Source organism: Equus asinus, chromosome 5 (assembly GCF_041296235.1).
Source record: "Equus asinus isolate D_3611 breed Donkey chromosome 5, EquAss-T2T_v2, whole genome shotgun sequence".
NCBI classification, from domain to species: domain Eukaryota; kingdom Metazoa; phylum Chordata; class Mammalia; order Perissodactyla; family Equidae; genus Equus; species Equus asinus.
In genome coordinates, this window is record NC_091794.1 from 24,218,378 (window position 1) to 24,239,247 (window position 20,870).

A 20,870-nucleotide genomic window follows, 5' to 3' on the forward strand; every position below is an offset into this window, starting at 1 on the left:
AGCCAGGGTGACCCGGAGGGGTGTACTCACTTTTCACCAGGAGTGTCCAGTCACAGGACACCTGGCCTCGGACGTTGGAGGCTGTGCAGCTGTAGCTCCCACTGTCCTTCACCTGGGCTCTCAGCAGGCAGAGGTAATGGGACCTGCCATCTTCATAAACCTCAATGGTGTCTTCTTGTCTCCTCACGGGGGCACCTTCCAGGAACCAGGTCACTTCGGGTTTTGGGATTCCTGAAACTACAGGGCCAGATGAAGGAAGTGAGGCCCCCAGAGAGCATACCGGGCTTGTGGGGTATGGGGGGCCCGAACTTGAGGGAGGAGCTCAGTCTAGCGTGCAGTTGCCCTCCAGCTTGAGACCCCTCAACCCTCCACTCCACAAGAGTAACTATCCCAAGACAGAGGCAGGGTACTTGGGGATGAGGCATACAAGGGTGACAAGCCAGGTCTCCAGATCAGCCAAAGCCAGCAGAAAGGACGAAAGAGAAGGAGACCCTGCAGCTTGTTTTGTGAAGGTGATGGTGGTAATGGGTCTTCCCCTCTAGGGTAGTAAGAATTAGGGTGCAGGGTTGATGCTCCATCCATCAATGAACAATGGGCTACTGTTGGGTGCTTCTCCAGAACAAGGGACATGACTAGACTGAGTCCTTCCTGAGGGAAGACCCCCGTAAGGTGGCTTCCTGGAGGCAGGATGAGAGTCTAGTGCAAGCGGATGAGTGGACACAGGAGGCTCAGACACTGCAGTGAAGGAATGGATGGCTAGCCAGGGACTACACTGTGGGGTCCAGCGACCTTCATTAGTTCTACTCACCCTCACATCTGAACTTGACTGTTTGATCTTCACTGACTTCCTGGCTTTGGGGCTTGCTCTCGAATTTGGGGAATGTTGAATCCCTCCAGCTGTCCATGGGGACTTTCCTGGTAGCAACCTTGCTCACAACTTCTTGGCTTCCCAGGCCAGACTGCCTGGTGGGGAGGGTGGCTGGAGGGGGAACAGCTGGGCTCTCTCTCTCTTCTCTGGAAGGAGAGAGGGCACTCGAGACCGGTGCTCTTGGTTCTGGCTGGACTTTTGCGGCCTGCAGGGTGATGGTACTGGAAGTCTGGATGGAGGTTCTCAGGGCCCTTCTAGATGAGTCCCCCTGCTCCAGATTGGATTCCCTCAGGGGCTGAGGCTGGCTACTTGTGGTCCAGGCAGGGGAGCCCCGCTGGGTGCTGGAGCAGTTCTTGCGTTGAGCTGCAGTGTCCAGGCTGTCCAGTGTTGGCCCCTGCGTGATTCCATTGGTCACTTGCTTCCTGATATCAGAATTGGCTGCCTTGGTTCCTCTCACAAATGACCTGTTTGTTGGTGGTGGTGGTGGTGGGGAGGACAGTGGGGAAGGAGAAGGAGGGACAGAATGATCACCTGCTTGTTCACAAGCATTACTCATCACCAGCAGATTCCAGGGACCACGAAGCCCACAGATTTAGAGAGGGAACAAGAGCAAAGATCTTTCTTGCAGTTTCCTCAGTTTCACGCCTGAAACAAGCAGCCATTCTTGACACTTCCCTGTCCCGCACCCCTAATCCAAGCCTGTTCTATCTACACTTATTAAATCTGCCTTGTCTCTTCTCCACGAGCACCGTCCTAGTTCACACCACACAAATGGTTTCCCCTTGTCACGCCCGCCCTCTCTAATCCACGCTCCATATAGCCAGCACAGTCACTCTTCTAAACACATAAATCAAATCCTGTTATTACAAGTTTAAGGATTTTCCAAGAGCTTTCCCACTATAGTAAGAATAAAGCCGAGCTTCACATGACAGCCTGCAAGGATGCCCCCACGTGAGATGGTTCCGGCTGCCTCTTGAACCTCCGCTGCCCACCAGGCTGCAGCCACAAGGGCGTTCTTTTGGGCCCCCCCAGTGCCCACCTCTCATCTCACTGCTTTCACACACGCTGGCCCCTCTGTTGGAATGCTTTCTCCCTGAGCTTTCCTTCACCGAGCTAATATTGCTCTTCACAGGCCTGAGCTCAAACTTCAGGTTTTCAGAAAAGGTTTCTGGGACCCTCTAATCTACATGAGCGCTTCTCTGTTATTCTTCCTCATAGATGCATCACAGTTTGTCACGGTATATTCATGCAGCTCTGTTTAAAGCCCTTCTCTCCACTAGACCTCTGCTAACCCCACATACCCCACATCTAGCACTGAGCCCGGCACACAGGAAAGGAAGCTCCTGATGAAGATGTGCTGGAGGAGCGGGGGGATTCTAGCCTGGACCGTGTAAAGCATCCTTTTCAGGGTAGAGTGCCCTTCTTAACCAGTAACGATACTGAGCGGATACTGAGAAAGACGATGGCACTGAGTCTTTGAGAGTCTCTACACCGACGGCGAGCCTGATATGGAGCCTGTATGGCATGTTATGATAGGAGAACAAAACAAAACACCCCAAATAAAACAGTCCTTCCCAAACAGTCAGTTCTCCCCCGCATCTGACGACTCAGAAATTCAGGGTGTTTCTCAATTACCATCCCTCTTCTCTAGCAGGACATTTCAACTGCAACATAACAATCACAAAGCCTAGACATACCTATTGGCATTGTCCGAACCTGGAAAAAGGCAGAAGGGTAGAAAGACTGTTAGTGGGATATTTTATACACTGAGGACACAGTGATAAGGCAAGAATCTCATACATTACAGAGTTTTCACTCTCTGAGCTCTCATTGGCTCCGTCACCTGTGGTCCCACCTCCCTCACTCCTTTCAGCTTCCCTGGTCCTGGACTTCTTGGGTTAATCTGACAAACTCCTCGGAGCCCTGGACACACTGTCAACACTTCCACTGCTGCCCTGGTGGCCCCTGCTACCATATTCCATGGCATGGGGTCTGTCCTGTTACCAGGCTACAGAAGGAAACAAAACCCCATTGAGAGGCAAACAAAATAAACACCCACTGAAAATTTCAAGCCCACACTGCTTAACTTACATGTGGCCCTCAAAAACAAACCCCCAAAGTGATCATTTTTGACAACCACCTGCTTTAAAAATGTACAGGGAAAGTGTAATTGTATTCAATTATTCAAAGAAAAATCATACAACATATATTTTTTCCTGCCATGTTATTTTTTAAAATTTTATCATGGAAAATTTAAAAATATACAATAGTGGAGAGAAGCCTATGATAAATCCTGAAGAACATCGCCTTCAGGAAGGAAATATCAACATTTGCCAGCGTTAGCTATCCCTTTTGGTTTTGTGGTTTTGAGGGGCTTTTTCTGGGGGTATTGGAAGCAAATCCCAGGCAGCATATCATTTTGTCATTCAGTGCTTGAGGAGGGAACACTTCTGAATTCAGCGCTCCGACAAGTAATGGGAGGGAGACTACAACCCTCCCCTCAGTGCCTGACAGCAGGTCCTGATCCTGCAGTGAGTTGTGAAGTCAGATCCTTCGGTCAGGACGAGGATGTTTTTTCCCTTAAAGGTGTAGAATGCAATAGAAAATGCCAGCATGCACCATGTATAGTACAACTCAGGACTGTTTCACGAAACTGGTTTCAGTTAATTATGTGTTATATATGCATGTATGTCCTGGGTTGCCATGTAGAATAAATTTCTTTCTGTGGGTTGTGAAAAACACTTGGGCCAAAAATGCTAACGAGAGCAAGGAGAGGTGGCAGAGAAAAGTCAAAGAAGAAAAGACAGTAAGACAGGAGGAGGGGAGAGGCAAGGTCGTGTCCCCCACGTCGATCCCCAAAATCCCACCCTGCTCAAGTTTCCCACTCCAATGAGGTGACATCAATCCCTGTCTCTGGCCGCACACTCTGAGGTCCCCAGGCTGGACTTGGTGGAACCACAGGGAATGTAAGGAGGAAACATGTTCAAAGAGACTTCAAAGGAAGAACCAACAGGGGCTGATGACTACAGTGAGGAGGAGACAGGGGTCAAAGATGATACTGAAATGCCCAGGTGGGGTGAGAAGGACAACAAGGATACTAGGGTGGAAAGAGGTGAGGGACCCTCGATTCAAAGGACAAAGTGGACGCTGAGTTACATTTTAAGCAGTTAGATTTGGGGTGATGGCAAGACATCAGCAATGTTTGCTCTTCCAATCAGCAATTAGAGACACAAAAAAGAAGTCTGAGCAAGAAGAAAAGACTGAAGACACAGGCATGGGGTGGAGTGTGGCAACACAAGTGAAGCATCTTCCTCCGTGGCCGCATCTGTGCTGCCACCCACTTCCTTTCTTCTGGTTCGCGATCTTGCCCCAGGGAACACATGGATATGTAAGTGTGACACATGTAACACCCAGATGTGTAATGAACAAGTAGCTCCTTCTAGGGGGTACGAACCCCAGGAACGATGGTCCTGCATGAGCCCTCCCCACCAGTTGATACCTTGGATGCAAAGTTCTGCTGACATGGAGGCCTTCCCTGACCCGTTCACCACCATGCATGTGTACACTCCCAGATCATCTTGGTTGACCTCCTGGATTTCCAGAACTTGCATCCCATTCTTCTCAGACATAGACACCCGGGCACTCGGCTGCAGGGGAACATCTCCCTGAGGATGGCAATAGGGTAGTGCAGTTAGAGAAACCTGCCCACATTTCGGGATTATCCTCCTACCTCCTGCCAATCCTGGTGGAGGCAGAGCAGCAGAGTCCTCTGCTCTGGGCTCCGTCAACATGCTCAGAGAGCAGTCTTTGGACAATCCAGGGGCCGTGACTCGAGGTCCATGCACATGCTGCGGTATTTGCTCCAGCTCAGAGAAGACGTATGGAACTGTCTCAAAGGAGCCCTAGATTGAGGGGGGAAGTCCTACATTTCCCACTTCAGTTCTCCTTTGCCTCCCTCTTCCTTTTATGATTTTCCCCAGGTCAGCTCAGGAGAATTAGGAAATGCGTAAAAGATGTCCCATCACTCATTTTTATCCAGGAGTTCCATTTGGGAAAAATCTACTCTCCCTGGCCTTGACCCCAAGAGTTCCCTAGGGCTCCTCATTGCCCTGTTTAACATCCCCCACCCCATTGCCTCTGCTTCCCTCTCCACCACCACCTCCTCTATCTCGCTCAGCCCTGAATAACTATAAAGCACTTCCACATGGTGCCTCCCAACAGTATTCTGAAGTAGGTGGGATGATATCTGCCTCACAGAAAAGGAAGCCAGGGTTCCAAGAGCTCAAATGACTTGCCCAGTTCACAAGCTTTGTGAACCAGGGAGCTGCGGCTTGAACCTAGAAACCTAGTCCCAAGACTTCAAATCCCACTCTCTTGAGATGGTCAGGTCTGTCTTGACTCAGAAGTTTTATGCTGTTTTGTGCGTGTGTGGCTTATAGGACACTGTGGACAGAGTAACAGAAGGAGAGGGTGCAAACAGGGGCAAGAACAAGTGTAGCTATCAAACATACAAAGAACCCTGGAGACCCATCTATGGCTGAAACAGAAGGGATTAATCGGAAAGACAGACTCCCACTAGTCCAAGGGCCCAACCTTGAACTCTCAGGGTCCCCAGGCCTGGGCCAGAGTCGGGCAGACAAAACCTCACCTTGAGCCAGGTGACCTGTGGTTGGGGCCGGCCAGTGATCTTGCAGGAGAATCGTCCCATCTGTCCTTCTCTGACGATGGCTCGGCCCAGCTTGGTAGCAAACTTTGGTGGGCACTCTCCCCAGATGCTAGGACGGGTCTCCACTGCGGGGGTTGCAAATCTGTCCCTGGAAAGAAATCAGCAGAGAACCCAGCAGCAATTCAGATCCTCTTCTCTGTGCACCACCCACACCTACCCCCCACAAAGTCACTTAAGTTGGGGATCAGAAACCAGCCTTTGGGTTGCTTTGGCAGCCTTCCCAACTCTATGCCTCAACCACATTTCTGATGCACCCTCTGGAAAAATCTGTGGCACCAAAACCTATTTCCTCTATCTCCTGGGCATGCAGCTAGACTTCATTTACTAGCCTCCCTTGAAGTAAGGTATACCTGAATTCTAGTGAGTTCCGGCCAAAAGCCCGTGTTGTGGCCAAGAGACTACAAGCAGAAGTGCTGTATGCCACTTCTATGCTGAACCCATAAAAACCTCCTGTGAGATTCTCCCACACTCTCTCCTGCCCACTCTTCTGGGTAGATGCAGAGGGGCGAGCAGGGGCTCCAAGGCCTAGGAGATGATGGAGTCACAAAATGGAAGGAGGCTGGGTCCCTGAAAGATAATGGGAAGTTTCTCCACCTGTTCAAGAATATCTGAATTGACTTTGCTTGACTAAGAAATGTTTTCCCATGCTAGCCATTGGGATTTGGGAGCTTGTCTGTTACAGCAGCTACTGTTACTTACCCTTACCAAGACTGGTTTACTTTCCATAGGAAGTGTCACACGTTGATTGCCTCTCTTAGTCTGCTTATTTAAGTTTTCTGACTATTGCCATGGATGTTAGAGATCCCTGCAGACTATGGTCATATAACCTGCTTCCTCAGCATTTAGCAGCTGGACCAGTCAAAGGAGATAGTCACAGAGGCCGCCAGGTCAGGAGGTGCTATGTGAATGACACATCACATCCCAATAGGCTCCCACTTTAGTTATTATAACCCAGGATGCTCAGGAAGACTTACTCCCTGGACCTGTTCTGTCAAGTCAGCAGGAAAAGCCAATCCAGCCCTTCCCCTGGCTTGAACATCCTAGAACTTACCCTAAAGTTTTGGGAACAACAGGCTGACCACGCTTCTTCACAAAGCCTCCTGCAAGTGGAAAAAAAAGAGAAAGAGGATTAAAGAGGTTCAGATCTGAGCCAGCAACTTGGAGCAATGAAAGTCAGGAAGTGTCAACAGGAGGGTGGGGTGGCATAATGAGGGAAACAGTTCACCCTGCCTGAGCCCAGACTGGGTCAGGCACCATGGGGGGCCCTTTACATACAATGTACATAATTTGCATGGATTTCCTGCAATAATTTAAGGCAGCTGGTACAACATCATCCTTCTATTTTTCAAACAAATAAGAAAAATGAGATTCAGAGAAGTTAAGTTGCCCTCTCAAGTCACAGAGCCAGTGCAGAAATGCACCCAGGCCTGCCTATTCTAGAACACTCAACCCATCTGCTGAGCTGTTATACGCCACTGGACCTTCCACTTTTGGGATTATCTGTGGTGACCCAGGCTCTCTCCAGAAAATGACCCAGGTGAAGGGAGGGAGGGAGATGCACACGCATCCCTCTTACCACGTCCATTCACATTTGACACAATCAACACCCCATCTTTCTACTTAAGACCCAGCAAATAGCAGTATCTGTCCTGCTGGAATGGAGCAGATCACTGGAGATGAGCTATGGTGGAGCCAGGACCTCACCAGACCCTGCACCAGCAGCACACTGGGCACGGCCAGTCCTGGGGGAGGCGCTGCCATGCTGGGCAGGAAGCAGTTAAACAGCAAACCCAGCAAGGCAGCTAGGTCAGCACTTTTATCCAGCTGCTTCAGGGGAGATCAATTCATACTGTGACCAGGAAGTGACTATAAAGTGGTGGCATGTTTCTGAGGAACCGGGAGGGGGAGGAGAGGAAATTTTTGAGATGGTGATCAGCCTGGAAGTTGTTCTCTTTTTGCCACAAGGTAGGAATGTTTATAAAACCCCACCCAAGGCATGCATGGAAAGGGCAGAAGTCATTCCTTGATATCAGCAGGTAGCTGCAATGGGAGATTCGCAGGGTGTTTACTGGAAAAGGGTAAACTGCCTTAAATATGGGCACTGATCACATCTGTGTGAATGCATAGGAACAGAGGAAGGGAGGATGAAGATCATGGCATCTCCCTCAGCCATATCTGGTTTAAGGTTTCACCAGAACCTTAGTGAAAAAGGATTAATAACAAATGCCAAATGCCAGCATCACATTTAAGCTGTGGTTCCATACAGATCGGCAATTATTGTACATGTATTTCTGTTTAATATAACTATTTAGTGAGCTGTTTATAGTTTTCACTCTATAATCTGGGTTGGGTTCTTGTCATTCAATTCTCTGTTCAAGGTTAAAAGAACTTCTAAGTTGATCAAAGGAGAAATCTGTTCTGGGAGGACCCAACTGACAACTGCAGTCAAGATGTGGGGGCACCTCAGACACTGCTGGGGGAAGTGCAAACCAGTCAGTCCTTTCAGAAAGTATCTGAGCGAATGAGAATCAGGCTCTAAAGATGCTCAGCTCTTAGACCAGCACCTTCCTTTCTGTGCTTCCAGTCAAAGGAAATGATGCTAAAAGTAGAAAGTTTACAAAGCTGTTTACTTCGGTCTTGTTTGTAACAGTAAAAATGGGAAACGATGTAAATGTCACACAGTAGGAAGACAATAAGTGGTTAAGTAAAATGCACAATTAGACATCTTATTCTGCCATGGAATTATGTTTAAGAATATATGAAACATGCAGAAATATGTTAAAATATTATCTCATTTGCTCCTCAGCACACTCCAATTGGGCTGTGATCCTTGCCACTCCACTGAGCTTCATCCTGACCACCATCTTGCCAAACCCAATGGTTAATCTTCCCCATCTCACTCAGATGCTCAGGAGAGCGTCACACGAGCAGCCACTCGCTCTAAAGCACTTTCTCCTCCAGACTCTCCTGCTTTTACCACGTTGCCTGCTCTTCCTCAAGCTCCTTCTCTTCTCGACCTTTGCATGTGGGATTCCCTAGGCTGAGTCCTGGGTCCTCCCCTGAGCACTATTGACTCTCCTCCAGAAGGTCTTAGACAGTCCTGTAGCTTTAAATATCATCTATAAGCTGATGACTCCAAAACCATATCCCCACCAGAACTTCTTCTTCATGCACCAGAGGCATCCAGAACAATACCCAGCACACTGTAGGTATTCAAATATTTGTTAAATAAGTGAATTTTATGAAAAAAAGAGCAGCATACAAAACTCTATTCAATGTGACCACAATTAGGTAAAAATAAAATACCCAAACATAGGAAAACGACCAGAAGAAAACATACCAAAATGTTATTAATACTGATTGTTTCTCCGTGGTGGGACTATGAATAATTTTATTCAGCTGTATTTTCTAAAACCTGTAAATACAATGGTAAAGAAAAAACAAAACATGATCTAGTTACCAAAAGAAGAAAAAAAGTGAGGAAGGTGGAGAAGGAAAGTAAAAAAGGGAAAAAGATTCTGGCGTCTAAACAGAAGGTACCAAGGGCTTCTCACACATGCTCTATACCACAGCACTAGCCAAAGCCCCAGTCACCAGGACTCCCGCCTAAAAATATTCACGTATCAGTCACTGCACTTATCACTCATTTCATCCTGGAGTAAAGATCTGATAAAAATTAGATTGATCAATTGATGAATGGATAAACAAAACGCCATCTATCCATACAATGAAATATTATTCAGCCATCCTTATAAAGGAATACAGTAATGAAACATGCCATAACATGCATGAACCTCAAAAAAATTTGCTAAGTGAAGAAAGCCAGACACACACAAAAATGTATGATTCCATTTATATAAAATGTTCAGAAGAGGCAAATCTACAGAGACAGAAAGCAGATTAGTGGTTGCCAAGGTTTGGGGAGTAACTGCTCAATGGGTTTGGGGTTTCTGTTTGGGGTGATGAAAAGTTCTGGAACTAGATCGCAGTGATGGTTGCACAACATTGTGAAATACTTAACGCCACTGAATTGTATACTTTAAAGTGGTTAAGATGGTAAATTTTATGTTATGTGTATTTTACCACAATAAAAAAACTAGACTAAGCATCTTTAAAACTCTTGGGAATTAAAGATCTTAATTCAAAGGCTAAAATTCCTTAAAAAATGAAATAAAGCAAAAATATGGCATTTCCTCAAAGAATAGCACAAGAAGGACGTCTGGAGGTACATCTATATCAGGCTAAGAGCGGTTTATGGGACGATCCAAAAGCAACACATAAAGCAGGCAGCTAAAAAAGGAACTGAGGAATGCTGATTACAATGTGAGTTAACACGAGAGAGTTTACATCAAAACAAAAAGAGAATTTGGGCTAAAGTAACTGGCAGGGTCTATTTATAGGCAAAAATCTGAAGTTGCCAGTTGTCAGATAAGGCAAAATTAATTTTGTGAAAGTATGAAAATCTGGCAGAACAGTAAGGCTATGTAGAAAAATAAGTGGAAAGGGGATTAAGGTAGAAATGCCAAAAATAGAACAGTAAGCTAAGAGAAGTGGTGAAGACAGGATCGAGTGTAAGGGAAAAAAAGGCCAAGGCATTGAAGGTATTTAAACAGTTGTCTTCGATTTTCAAGGACAGTGAAACAGAGTGCTGGCAGGTTTTAGGAGTTAAAAGTTCAATAGCAGAGGGACCTAGCACTTTTCGTCAAAGGACATATATGGAAAGACTGAGACAGAGAATGCTGCCGAAAAGGGGAATAATGTGATCAAGATGGTAAGGAGAAGAAATGCTCCTAAAAATGTGTGATGATGAAAATTTATCACCCAAACAGCAACTCTCAATACTGAAAGGGACATAATTAATTCTGCTAGGACAACAGGAGTAAACCAGGACTGTTCCAGGCAAACCAGGTTGCAGTTACCCCCCTCATAGACAACTTCAAAGCAGATTTTAAGGATTGTTTAAAATAGTGGTTCTTCACTCAAGCAAAAAGGCTCACTTTTTAAACACATGCTTAGCAATGGCCCCTGAGTCAGCCTGAATTGAAGTTTTCTACTAACCACCCCTATAAATAATTTCAAGAAGAAAATAAGTGTAAAGCCCTAACTAAAATGTTAAGGAGAAATAAAAGGAAGGTAAATTATAATATTATTAATTTCAATATGTAAATGTTCAAGCATGACTTTTTTGATATGCAAATACTGAGGCACGTTAGACGACACAATGAAATGGTCAGGTGCTTGCATGGACTCACATGCAGGTTTGGATTTAAAAATGAATGATCAAAAAATGTACTGTACAAGTAGTACAGGAAAATGAAAGAGCACACTTGTATAGGTAGACTTCTAAAAAATAAAAAGAATAAAAAGTAGGGTTAGCAATGTTATATGTCAATTATATCTCAATAAAGAGAGAACAAAAGAAAAGTAACATAGTAAAAAAAAAAAAGTAGTGTTAGGATAAGTAACAGAGCAGACATACTATATAAAAAAGGAAGAGTGAAATCACCTTAAAAGAAAATAGCACAGCAAGACAAGTTACAGACCACTGAAGTAGAGAAAATGAAAAAAATAACTATAAATGTGGTGTCAGAACAATTTTGTTTTATGAGATGCGATCTTTGAGACCCCATCTGTACTAAAATACCGATTCAGTCCCTATTATGCATAAGGCATTAACCAGAGCTTCAACAAATAGATTGACATGTATAATAAAAGCTAGAATAAAATTTGAACCTCAAGAGAAAGGCGGAGTGCTTCAAAGATGGGAGAGGGGACATGTCGTTGCAGCGTCGGGGTCCGTTGAAGGCTGTGAATTTCAACTTAAAGGCAACAGTAGATCACTGGAGGGTTCAAAGAGGGGGGTGATAAAATCCCACCTGAATTTTTAAAGAAGATATTTTGAACAGCAAGGTGGAGAGTAGAGTGGGGTACAGTGGGATGGGAGAGACCAGTTGAGAATTTGTGCAACGGGAAAGAGACCATGGCGGCCAGGTCAGGATGGTGGCGGGGGACAAATGAGAACGGCGTGGGAGATGGCACAGCAGGATGCAGTGACTGACTGGGGAAGGGAGGGGAAGGATGACTAAGTAGTCCAGCTGCCCTCCTTCCCAAGGACACGTGGACTGTCACCTGTGAAGGTTTCAGCTGTGTCTTCCTGGGGGCCATCAAAGTCCTAACTATAAATTTAATGGTCTTCTGCTAGTGGCTGCCTGTCACTATATAATCAGGAGTCTCCTCCTACACAAACTGTTCATTCGACAGTCTCCACTCAAGCAGGGAGCTTTGGAGTTCACTGCTACAGTCCACTCTGGCTGGAATGTACATATGTACATTATTCTTATGATGTGACACTCAATAACAAGTACGTCCTTCCACAGAGGCTAAGGAGGTCATCCCCGGGCACCAAGTAGACATTTCAGGAGTTCTGTCTGAGGTTCCAGGAAACTGACACACTGAAGAATCAATTCTTCCTCAGGGGGTTGAAATAAAACATCCACTACTTATAAGACAAACCACTTCCTGGTCATTCATGGATAAGTCAATCATATATCCTACCCAATGAGTTCAAAGGAATAGCGACACGAAGTTTTGTTTTGGAGGGGGGAGTAGTTCAATAACTTGTGACCAGTGATCTCTCGACTGTCTAAAATAAGTACTCTAAAGAGAAATCTAGATACTCTGCAGAGAGAAAATAATTTATTTCCTCGAGAGTCGTCTTTCGGAAGCCCAGACTCCCAGGCATCCCAGCTCACTTCTCTAGAGCCACCTTCCTTTGTGATTCCCCAAACAACGCTAAGTCAAGTAGCAGGTATTCCCTTTAGTACTTAAGACATAAAGACTGATTTTGTATCAATTTTATCAGAAAGGAAACAAAGGAAGATTTACATCTGGTTTGAGCTGTTTCCCCCTTCCGATGTAGTGGAACTCACCTGGCTGCCATCTGTAGTACAGGTGTCCGATCAGAAGTCACCAATGGGCAAGCGCAGTGTAAGGGAAGGGTATTTTAAGCATGGCTTTGGAGAAATTTCTTGTCCTCATAAGCAACCCATTTTTGTTGGGGATCATGCATAATAATGGCGTATCAAAGACTAATGGAACACATGAAAAAACTGTGATCAGAAGATTTAATAAACCCAAGCGTTCAGAAAAATAAAGGTTAAGTTAAAAAGATTCATGAGGCAAAAGGAAGCACCCAGCAGTCACTCTGGCTGTGGCGAATAGGAGCAGTTCACGTGGAAAGCTACATGCAGTATGAAAACGGGAAAGCAATGACTAATGGGCAGAACCCAGTCTGCTCACACTCTGGAATGGATGTGACTCTAAAAACTGCCCAGCCTCACGCTCCAGACCTTCTACAGTCTCCTCCCAATCTGTCCTTCAGCTCTATTTCTCTCTACTCTCTGCTTCTACCCATCAACTCACCCTACCCTCCCTTCACCCCAGGCCCTAACTCTCTCCCCTTGCCTCTCACCCCCATCATCCGAACCACAAAATGCCATACAAATCTTACTCTTTCCTCCAGAACTAGCCAAAGTCCCTCTTCCAAGAAGACACTGTAGACCATTTCAGCCTCCAGAGGCCTCGTCCTTCTCTGAGTTTACAGAGTCAATGTGCTGATTGTTTGGCAAATAAACCCGTGCTGCCTTATGACTGGAGTTGTCCTTTTAATGTGTCTGGTCTTATCTGACCAACCAGGCTCTTGCAGAAAGGATCTGATAAAGTATTTTGTCTCCTACCCAGAACCACACAAAGTCAGCACTTCTTAAACACATTCTGATGTTGAATCTTAACTGTAATATAATTATGAAATATGAAGTCAAGAAAGTCAGTCTCTTGAGGGCAATAACTGAATCTTGTTGCTCTTAGAGACTAGCACAATGTTAGCACATTCAGTAAAACTGATGAAGGAAGAAGAGGCTGGAACCATGAACAACTGGGAAGGGGCTGGCTAGGGGTGGAGACGGGAGAAGGGGGTGGAGGAGTAAAAGATGGGAAGAAAAGATGGCAGCGCCAACAGTAAAAATCAAATCTGGGCCAGCCAGGACGATGATGGTGTATATTTTGGAGGGAAAAAGAGGCAAAGGCAAAGTGGAAGGTAAAAATAAAGGAAGGAAGGGAGTCAAGGTGAGGGAGATCTGGAAGTCATCCTTCAAGAACAGAATGAGACCAAGTCATTTGTCATCTACCCCTTCTGTATAGCAAATAAGTGAGGCTTCTGCCAAGGTAGGCTTGACACAACTGTTGCACAGCCGAGAGACTGGTGGGGCAAAAAGAATAATTTTCACCTCTACCACATTTATACTGTTAACTGCGAGGAGACAGAAAAGGGCAAAAAATCAGAGCATTTTAAGATTTTGACTGGATTAAAACAAAAAGCGAACATGCCCCTAAAAAAAGAAGGGTCATCTGAGAGTGTTACACACTGAAACGAGTTATAAAGAATATAAATGGAAAATATAATTACAGGTCTTTAAGGAGATAGGAGAGTTAGAGAAAAAAGATAGTCCAAAAGAAATAAGAGAACCAAAAAAACGAAAGGAGAATCAAGACAGACATTATTGAGGAATACAATAACTTAAAACTTGGCCAATATAAATAGACTTGGGCTCAAAATACAAAATGCCATCAATCCAATCCAAAGTGAAAATAAAAGGGTTCAGAGAAATCTGTCCCTGAAAAAGGGCAGTGGCAAAAAGGATGGCACAGGAGCATCTCCTATGAATTCAAAATCACCCAAGAATGCTGGTGCCAGTGACACCAGTGTAGCTGGACTAGTGGTCACTAGGGCCACTCTTCTCCCATGGGGTCACTCTCCTTTGTGCTGTCACATTCTAGGTAGCCTGCCACCTGGTCCTCTCTCTCTTACATGGTCAGAGAGTCTTGGCTTGCATGACAGTGGATTCGTGGGATGTAGAGAGCAAAAACTGCAGTACTGAGGGGTGGCTGGGGGTGGGGAGAAGATGGGCAGGAGGCCGACCTTCTGGAAGAGGAGAGCCAGGCAGAGAGCGTGAGTCCAGGTCTTGTTTAGAACAGGGGCAACTAAAAGGCAAAGCAAAGGCCTACAGCTCGTGGGATCCCACTGGGCCAGTGATGTGGTAGAGGGAGGGGCAGAGGAAAATCCATATCTTTCTGGGATAAAGGAACAAAAGCCAAACAAGAGAAGTGGAGGAGAGGGGCAGAGGTGAGCTAATTTCTATCATTTCATTGGCTAATGTGCCGTTAAAAGATCCAGCACACTGATCAGTCTGGTTTGGATCTGGGAAACGCTTTCTATGTGGAAACAACTGTTTCTCAGTCAATTTACAGGAAATCAATGCTTAAAGACAGGAGACCAATGGCAATCCCCTCCACTTCAGTGCGATTCTTTGCCTAAATCAAATCATGTCATTTTCCTCCCTGACACCCTCCAATGTCTGCCCATCACCACGGTCTAAAGGCCCTATGTGGTCCCATCCCTGCTGCCTTTCCAGACGCATCCCCACTCCCCCTTCCTTTACTCTGCTCTGGCCACACCAACTTTCTCGCTGTTTCTCATTCTAAAATATGTCTACAAAAAAACCCCACAACTCTTTGCCTGGGGGCTTTATTTCTGGTCTCAGGAGCAGATCTGGGTCACACGCAAGGCAAGCCAGAATGATAGAGAGCTGGGACGTGACAGAGTCAGGAAGAGGCCCTCAAGGAATGACAGACGGGGAAATAGTGGATAAACACCCCGCTCCCTCACCCTTCGGTTAACTCTGAGTTCCTAGGGCACTCTTCTCCTTAAATCCCATGACAGGGGTCACTCTCCCTTCTGCTGTCACATTCTAGGAGGTCTGCCACCTGGCCCTCTCTCTCACACATGGTCAGGGGGCGCTTAATTCTACTACAAAGTTACACTTGCTGCTTATTTAGTCTCTCCTTCCCAGCAGAAAGGAAACTCCAAGGGACCCTGTCTGAATTGCTCTGCTCTATCTCCAGTGCCTGACACAGAGAGGACCAGAGTGTGAATGGAGCAATGGCTGGCAGGGTCCACTCTTTGCTCGTGGGAGACATTCTAGGATGAGGGGACATGTCTTTGCCTTTTGACAGAGACCAAAGTGGGCAGCCTCAGAACCCATCACCTACAGGGAAGAAGCTGGGAAAAGAGCTCCACAGGCGTGGAGACAGAGGAGGAGGAATCTGCACGAGGGACATGTTACCTAATAGAAAGAGAAGAGAGATCCAGAAAGGAGGGGGAAACCAGGGTTTTGCCCCTCCTATTTATTTATTTCAAAGAAAACTCCCCAACAGGAGAGAGCCTCTGGCCAAATCTATTCCCCAGAGAATACAAGTTCATAATTTTTAAAGTTATTAAAAAAAATTGTTCATTGCATTCTTATGCAGAGTGTTTAATGGCTTGGAATTTATCTTTCATAGATTAAAATAAACTTTTCCACTTCCTCTGAAAATATTGCTCTTGCTACTCCACTTCCCCTAGAATAATCCTCTATTTCTCAACATCACCTTTAAAGCTTTACTCAGTGCCCAGTGCACCAGACATGTCAATCACGGCTAGGGTAACCATGTAATTTATTATCCAAACTAGGACTCCCGAAAGTCAAAAGAAGCTCTATTTATAACTACATTGGCAGAGCAGGCATAAACTGGGACAAATGGTCACCCTAATGACACCTGCTGTGACCCTGGGCCTGCAAACCCGGCAGCCATGTTTTATGCTCATTATCCCACCCTGTACCGCTGAAGATTGGACCAGTGGTGGCACCTGTCCTGAGGGTGACCAACCCCAATTGACAGAGACCAACTGACACTCTGTGCCAGCAACACAGAGTAAGGGCTGAATGCAAGTGAGCTATGATTATATTATACCAGGCTCTCTACACATCTTTTTTTTGGCTTTGTGGCTGCTTTCTCACAACTTGTGTGCAGATGTTCTGATTCTGCCTTTCCAGTCCATATCACGTACCCACTGCTACCTCTTACAGCATCTCTGTGTTACTTAGTTGATATTCCTTGTAGATGGCTTAAAAAGAAGAAATGTGTCAATCAGATTCCATGAAGTAATTCAGGAATATTACAATCAAGTATTTAGTAGGTATAATGTTAATTTTATGTGTCAATTTGACTGAGCCACGAGGTGCATAGGTATTTGGTCAAGATTATGCTGGGTGTTTCTGTCAGGGTGTCTCTGGATGAGATTAACATTTAAATCAACAGACTGAGTAAACCAGGTTGCCCTCCCTAATGTGGGTGGGCCTCATCCAATCAGTTGAAGACCTGAATAAAACGAAAAGGCTGACCCTCCCCCAAATAAGGGGGAATTCCTCCTGCCTGACTCCCTTTGAGCTGGGACACTGGTTTTTTCCCTGCCTTTGACTCAAACTGAAACACCAACTCTTCCTGGGTCTTGAGCCTGCCAGCTTCTGGACTGAAACCACACCATCGGCTCTCCTGGTTGTCAGGCCTTCAGTCTTGGGCTGGGACTAAACCACCAGCTCTCCTGGGTCTCCAGCTTGCTGACAGCAGATCTTGGGACCTGTCAGCTTCCATAATCACATGAGCCACTTCCTTATAATGAATTCTCTCTCTCTATGTACAATCTATTGTTCTGTTTCTCTGAGACTCTAACACAGCAGGTATAAGCACTTATACCTCCAAGTGATTGTGATGCCTGCTCTGAGAATCACTGTCCTAGGCCAAATCTATCGAGCCTGTACTCACACTGTGCTCTGTGCTCTGTGGACCAGCAGCCTGAGCATCACCTGGGGGCTGGTTAGAACTGGAGACCCTCGGGCCCCACTCCAGATGCACAGAACCAGAATCCACATCTTAGCAGGATTCCCCAGGTGATTCACGTGCCCTCCCACCATTTGCACTAAAATCCCATAAGGTGAGTATGAGCATCCTGAGGCTGGTATCTCCTCTGGGCCTGCCAGTTTACTTTCCTGGGCTCTTGAGCTCAGGTCCTTAAAATTAACCCTCTATTACTTGAAATGACTGAAATGACTCTCTGGTCCCTGAAACACAACGGGCCTTCTCAGACTCGGACCACCAGGCCTGGGGCACATCTGTCATTTCAGTCCCACCCCTCACTCCGCCCCATCCCCCAGGCTCATTCTGTGGTAGTGGTGGCTCAGGACTAGTCACCATCTTGCTCACACGTGGGTTCTCTTCTCTTTTCTGTGTTAGCCTTGTTTATCCCTATTCAAACGGGAGCTTCTAGAGCTGTGTTGTCCAATATGGTAGGCAATAACCACATGTGGTTATTGAGCTCTTGAAATGTGGCTAGTCTGAATTGAGATGCACTATAAGTGTAAAATACATCCCAAATGTTGAAGAATGTAAAATATCTCATTAATAACTTTTATACTGGTGATATATGTTGAAATGATAGTATCTTGGATATATTGCGTTAAGTAAAATATTTTATTAAAATTGATTTCACTGTTTTTTTAATGTGGCTGCTAGAAGACTTAAGATTACACATGTGGCTCACATTATATTTCTATGGACAGTGCTGTGCTAGAGACCAGGCCTGTGGCCCCTCCATTGGAGAGAATGCCCCCGGAGGGCAGGTACCATGTCTCTTCCCTGCTCTGCACCAAGCCTTGCGACCAGCCCTCTGGAGGTGGGGGAGTGTCCAGCTGGCTACAGAGTGTTTTTCCAGGGTTCAGACGAGGGTTGCATCCCGCTGCATAAGGTCATGAATTGTCCTGTCGCTGGGACGCTTGTGCTCATGGAGGATACTGCATATTTCTTGACCCTGGTTACCAAATTGGAAATCAGATAAGGAAGCTTTCTCCTCCACTCTCCATGCAAGGATTTCCCCCTGGAAGTGGTTCTCAGGATGAGAATCCCAGGTTCAGACATTACAAGGCTACCATTTACTGGGAGCCTACTCTTTGCCAGTACTGCACTGATCCTTACACAACCCCTAGGGGCAGCCATTGGCTCCAGTTTGTAGAAAAGGAAACAAGGCTCTGCAAGGTTAATTTCCTCATAGCTGAAGATCAGTGAAGTGGAAATCCAAGATCATTTGACAACACTGCCTTCTCAAGTTGACCACTAGGGGGTCAAAAGGCTCCACATATGAATTACACTCAATTCCAGAACCTCTGCGCTTTCCAAGTAAGAAGCACAGCACAGAGGGTGGGCAAGAAGGCAGGTAGGTTGCTAAATTCTCTTTATAAGATGTTGGGCTGGTCTGGCACAGTAAACAACTTACCCATGGCAGAAGGGACCAGCCTGGATCCTTCCAGGCCTATGGTCCCAAATCACACATCAGCTGAAACTAGCCTTTGAAGCAGAAGCATCACTCTGCTGTAGCTCTCCTGCCTTGTTTCCTGCCCCCACCCCGAGTACCATGACCTACTAAAATCTTTCCTGCTTAGTTGAGACGTCAGATCTAACTTCCCTAACGATGGGAATAAAAAAAAAAGGCTTCCTATTACCTGGGTTTTATATGCCTTCCTCGCACTCCTACTCCATCCTTTACAATGGATCATAGAAAACCAGGGCCAGCTCAGGCTGTGGAGAGCACTGAATTCAAACCCTGTATTCTGCAGAAACAGAGGTCCAGAGGTTTAAAATCACAGATGCGAATGGTGAAAACTGGGACAAAACCTTGGACCTCTGATTCATAATTCCCCATTTCCCCAGCTCTAAACAGAAAATCAGAAAAGAGGTGTTATAGACTGAATTTTTGTGTCTCCACCCAAATTCACATGTTGAAGCCCTAACCCCCAGTGTGGCTATATCTGGAGACAGGGCCTGTGAAGAGGTGATAAAGGTTGAATGAGGTCATAAGGGTGGGGCCCTAATCCCATAGAGCAGTGCCCTTATAAGGAGAGGAAGAGACACCAGAGCTCTTTCTCTCCCCCATGTGAGGACACAACGAAAAGTGGGGATCTGCAAGCCAGGAAGAGAGCCCTCACCAGAAAACAAACCCTGCCGGACCTTGATCTTGGACTTCCAGCCTCCAGAACTGTAAGAACATAAATGTCTGTTGTTTAAGGCGCCCAGTCTGTGGTATTCAGTCACGGCTGCCTGAGCTGACTAATACAAGGGGATAAAATAATTTTTATTTGTGAGCCTTAACTCAAAGTTTGGCACTGAAAAGTACATAATGTAGAAAAAAAGCACAGCACCAGAATTGGCAGTGATGAGGGCCATCCAGAGACTCTGACCAGGGGCCACATTCCGTCTTGAATGCCCCAGCCCACAGGCACTTGAAAGTTATTAAAATGAGTGAGTCACTCATTTAAGGAATTTGGGGGAAAGTATCTAAACTATGCATATTCTGTTTTGTGAAACAGCCTGTCTGTCTTCCGTGATGTAAGGAAACAAGGAAAACATTGGTCCAGGTGCACCTCATCCCTTTCCAGAACCTTCCTTAGCTACTTTAATCCTTACACACAGTGTCCCCTGAAAACCAGGTTGGGAGGACTCTCTTCTGAGATAGGAGAAAGTGAGTCTGGCCCCCTGGTTTATAAGCCCTTAGAAAGGGAAGGGCTCTTCCCCTCCACTGGAAGGGCCAAGGGAAACTTGTTACACATCTGAGGGTCTGATAAACCCCCATGTCCCTTCAGACATCAGGCCTTTAGCCAGCAGCCAGCAGCCTGAACTAGAGATGTTCTCAACAGTGGAACAGCTTCAGCATATGGGGGATACACTAGCAGCAAAAGAAACAGTTTACTTATGGTAAAATATTTCTCCTGGAAGTTTTAAAGTTAATAAAGTTAATAGAATTTTTTTAAGTACAAAAAAAAAAGACAAAATAACTAATCATTGTTAACACATTGCTATGTTTGTCTCCTATATATTTTTCTGAATTTTACAAAATTTTTTCTAATGGGCATGTACTACTTTATACTGATGATGATAAACACTCTCCAAATTCATTCTTTCTTCAAATACTTCAGTATCTATCAGATGCCAGGAAGTCTTCCAGACGCTGGAGATGCGGGAATAAACATGACCAAGTCCCTCTCCTCCTCGAGCTTCCAATTAGAGGTCAGGGAAGGAGGAGATAGCGAAATGTGAGGCAGTGATGAGTCCTCAAAGGAAAAATTGGGGTGGAGTGAGAGGATGCAGAGTCATGAGGATGGGTGCTCGGAAAGGGTTCTCTAAGGAGTGCACGTCTAAGCAGAAACCTGAAGGAAGGGAGGGGCCGAGTCAGGTAAGGGGCTGTGGAAAGAGCTCTTCCTTTAGACAGGGAACGGCAAGATGAGGGCCCTGAGACTTTGCTCAAAGAGGAGCAGAGGGCCAGTGTGACCGCAGTGGAGCGAGCAGGTGAGG

At 45.9% G+C, this 20,870-nt stretch overlaps 1 protein-coding gene across 4 annotated transcripts in view; it reads right to left on the reverse strand.

Annotated features, from left to right (window-relative positions):
- MYLK (myosin light chain kinase) overlaps positions 1-20,870 on the reverse strand; it is a 260,059-nt gene that overhangs the window by 114,801 nt on the left and 124,388 nt on the right. For all 4 annotated transcript variants that reach the window (XM_070508989.1, XM_070508988.1, XM_014829544.3 and 1 more), the window contains exons 4-9: positions 6,646-6,694; positions 5,517-5,682; positions 4,368-4,533; positions 2,566-2,584; positions 809-1,332; positions 31-237 (exon numbers count right to left, since the gene is read on the reverse strand). In XM_070508989.1, the coding sequence (XP_070365090.1) occupies positions 31-237; positions 809-1,332; positions 2,566-2,584; positions 4,368-4,533; positions 5,517-5,682; positions 6,646-6,694 (1,131 nt within the window). The remainder of the gene's footprint in view (positions 1-30; positions 238-808; positions 1,333-2,565; positions 2,585-4,367; positions 4,534-5,516; positions 5,683-6,645; positions 6,695-20,870) is intronic.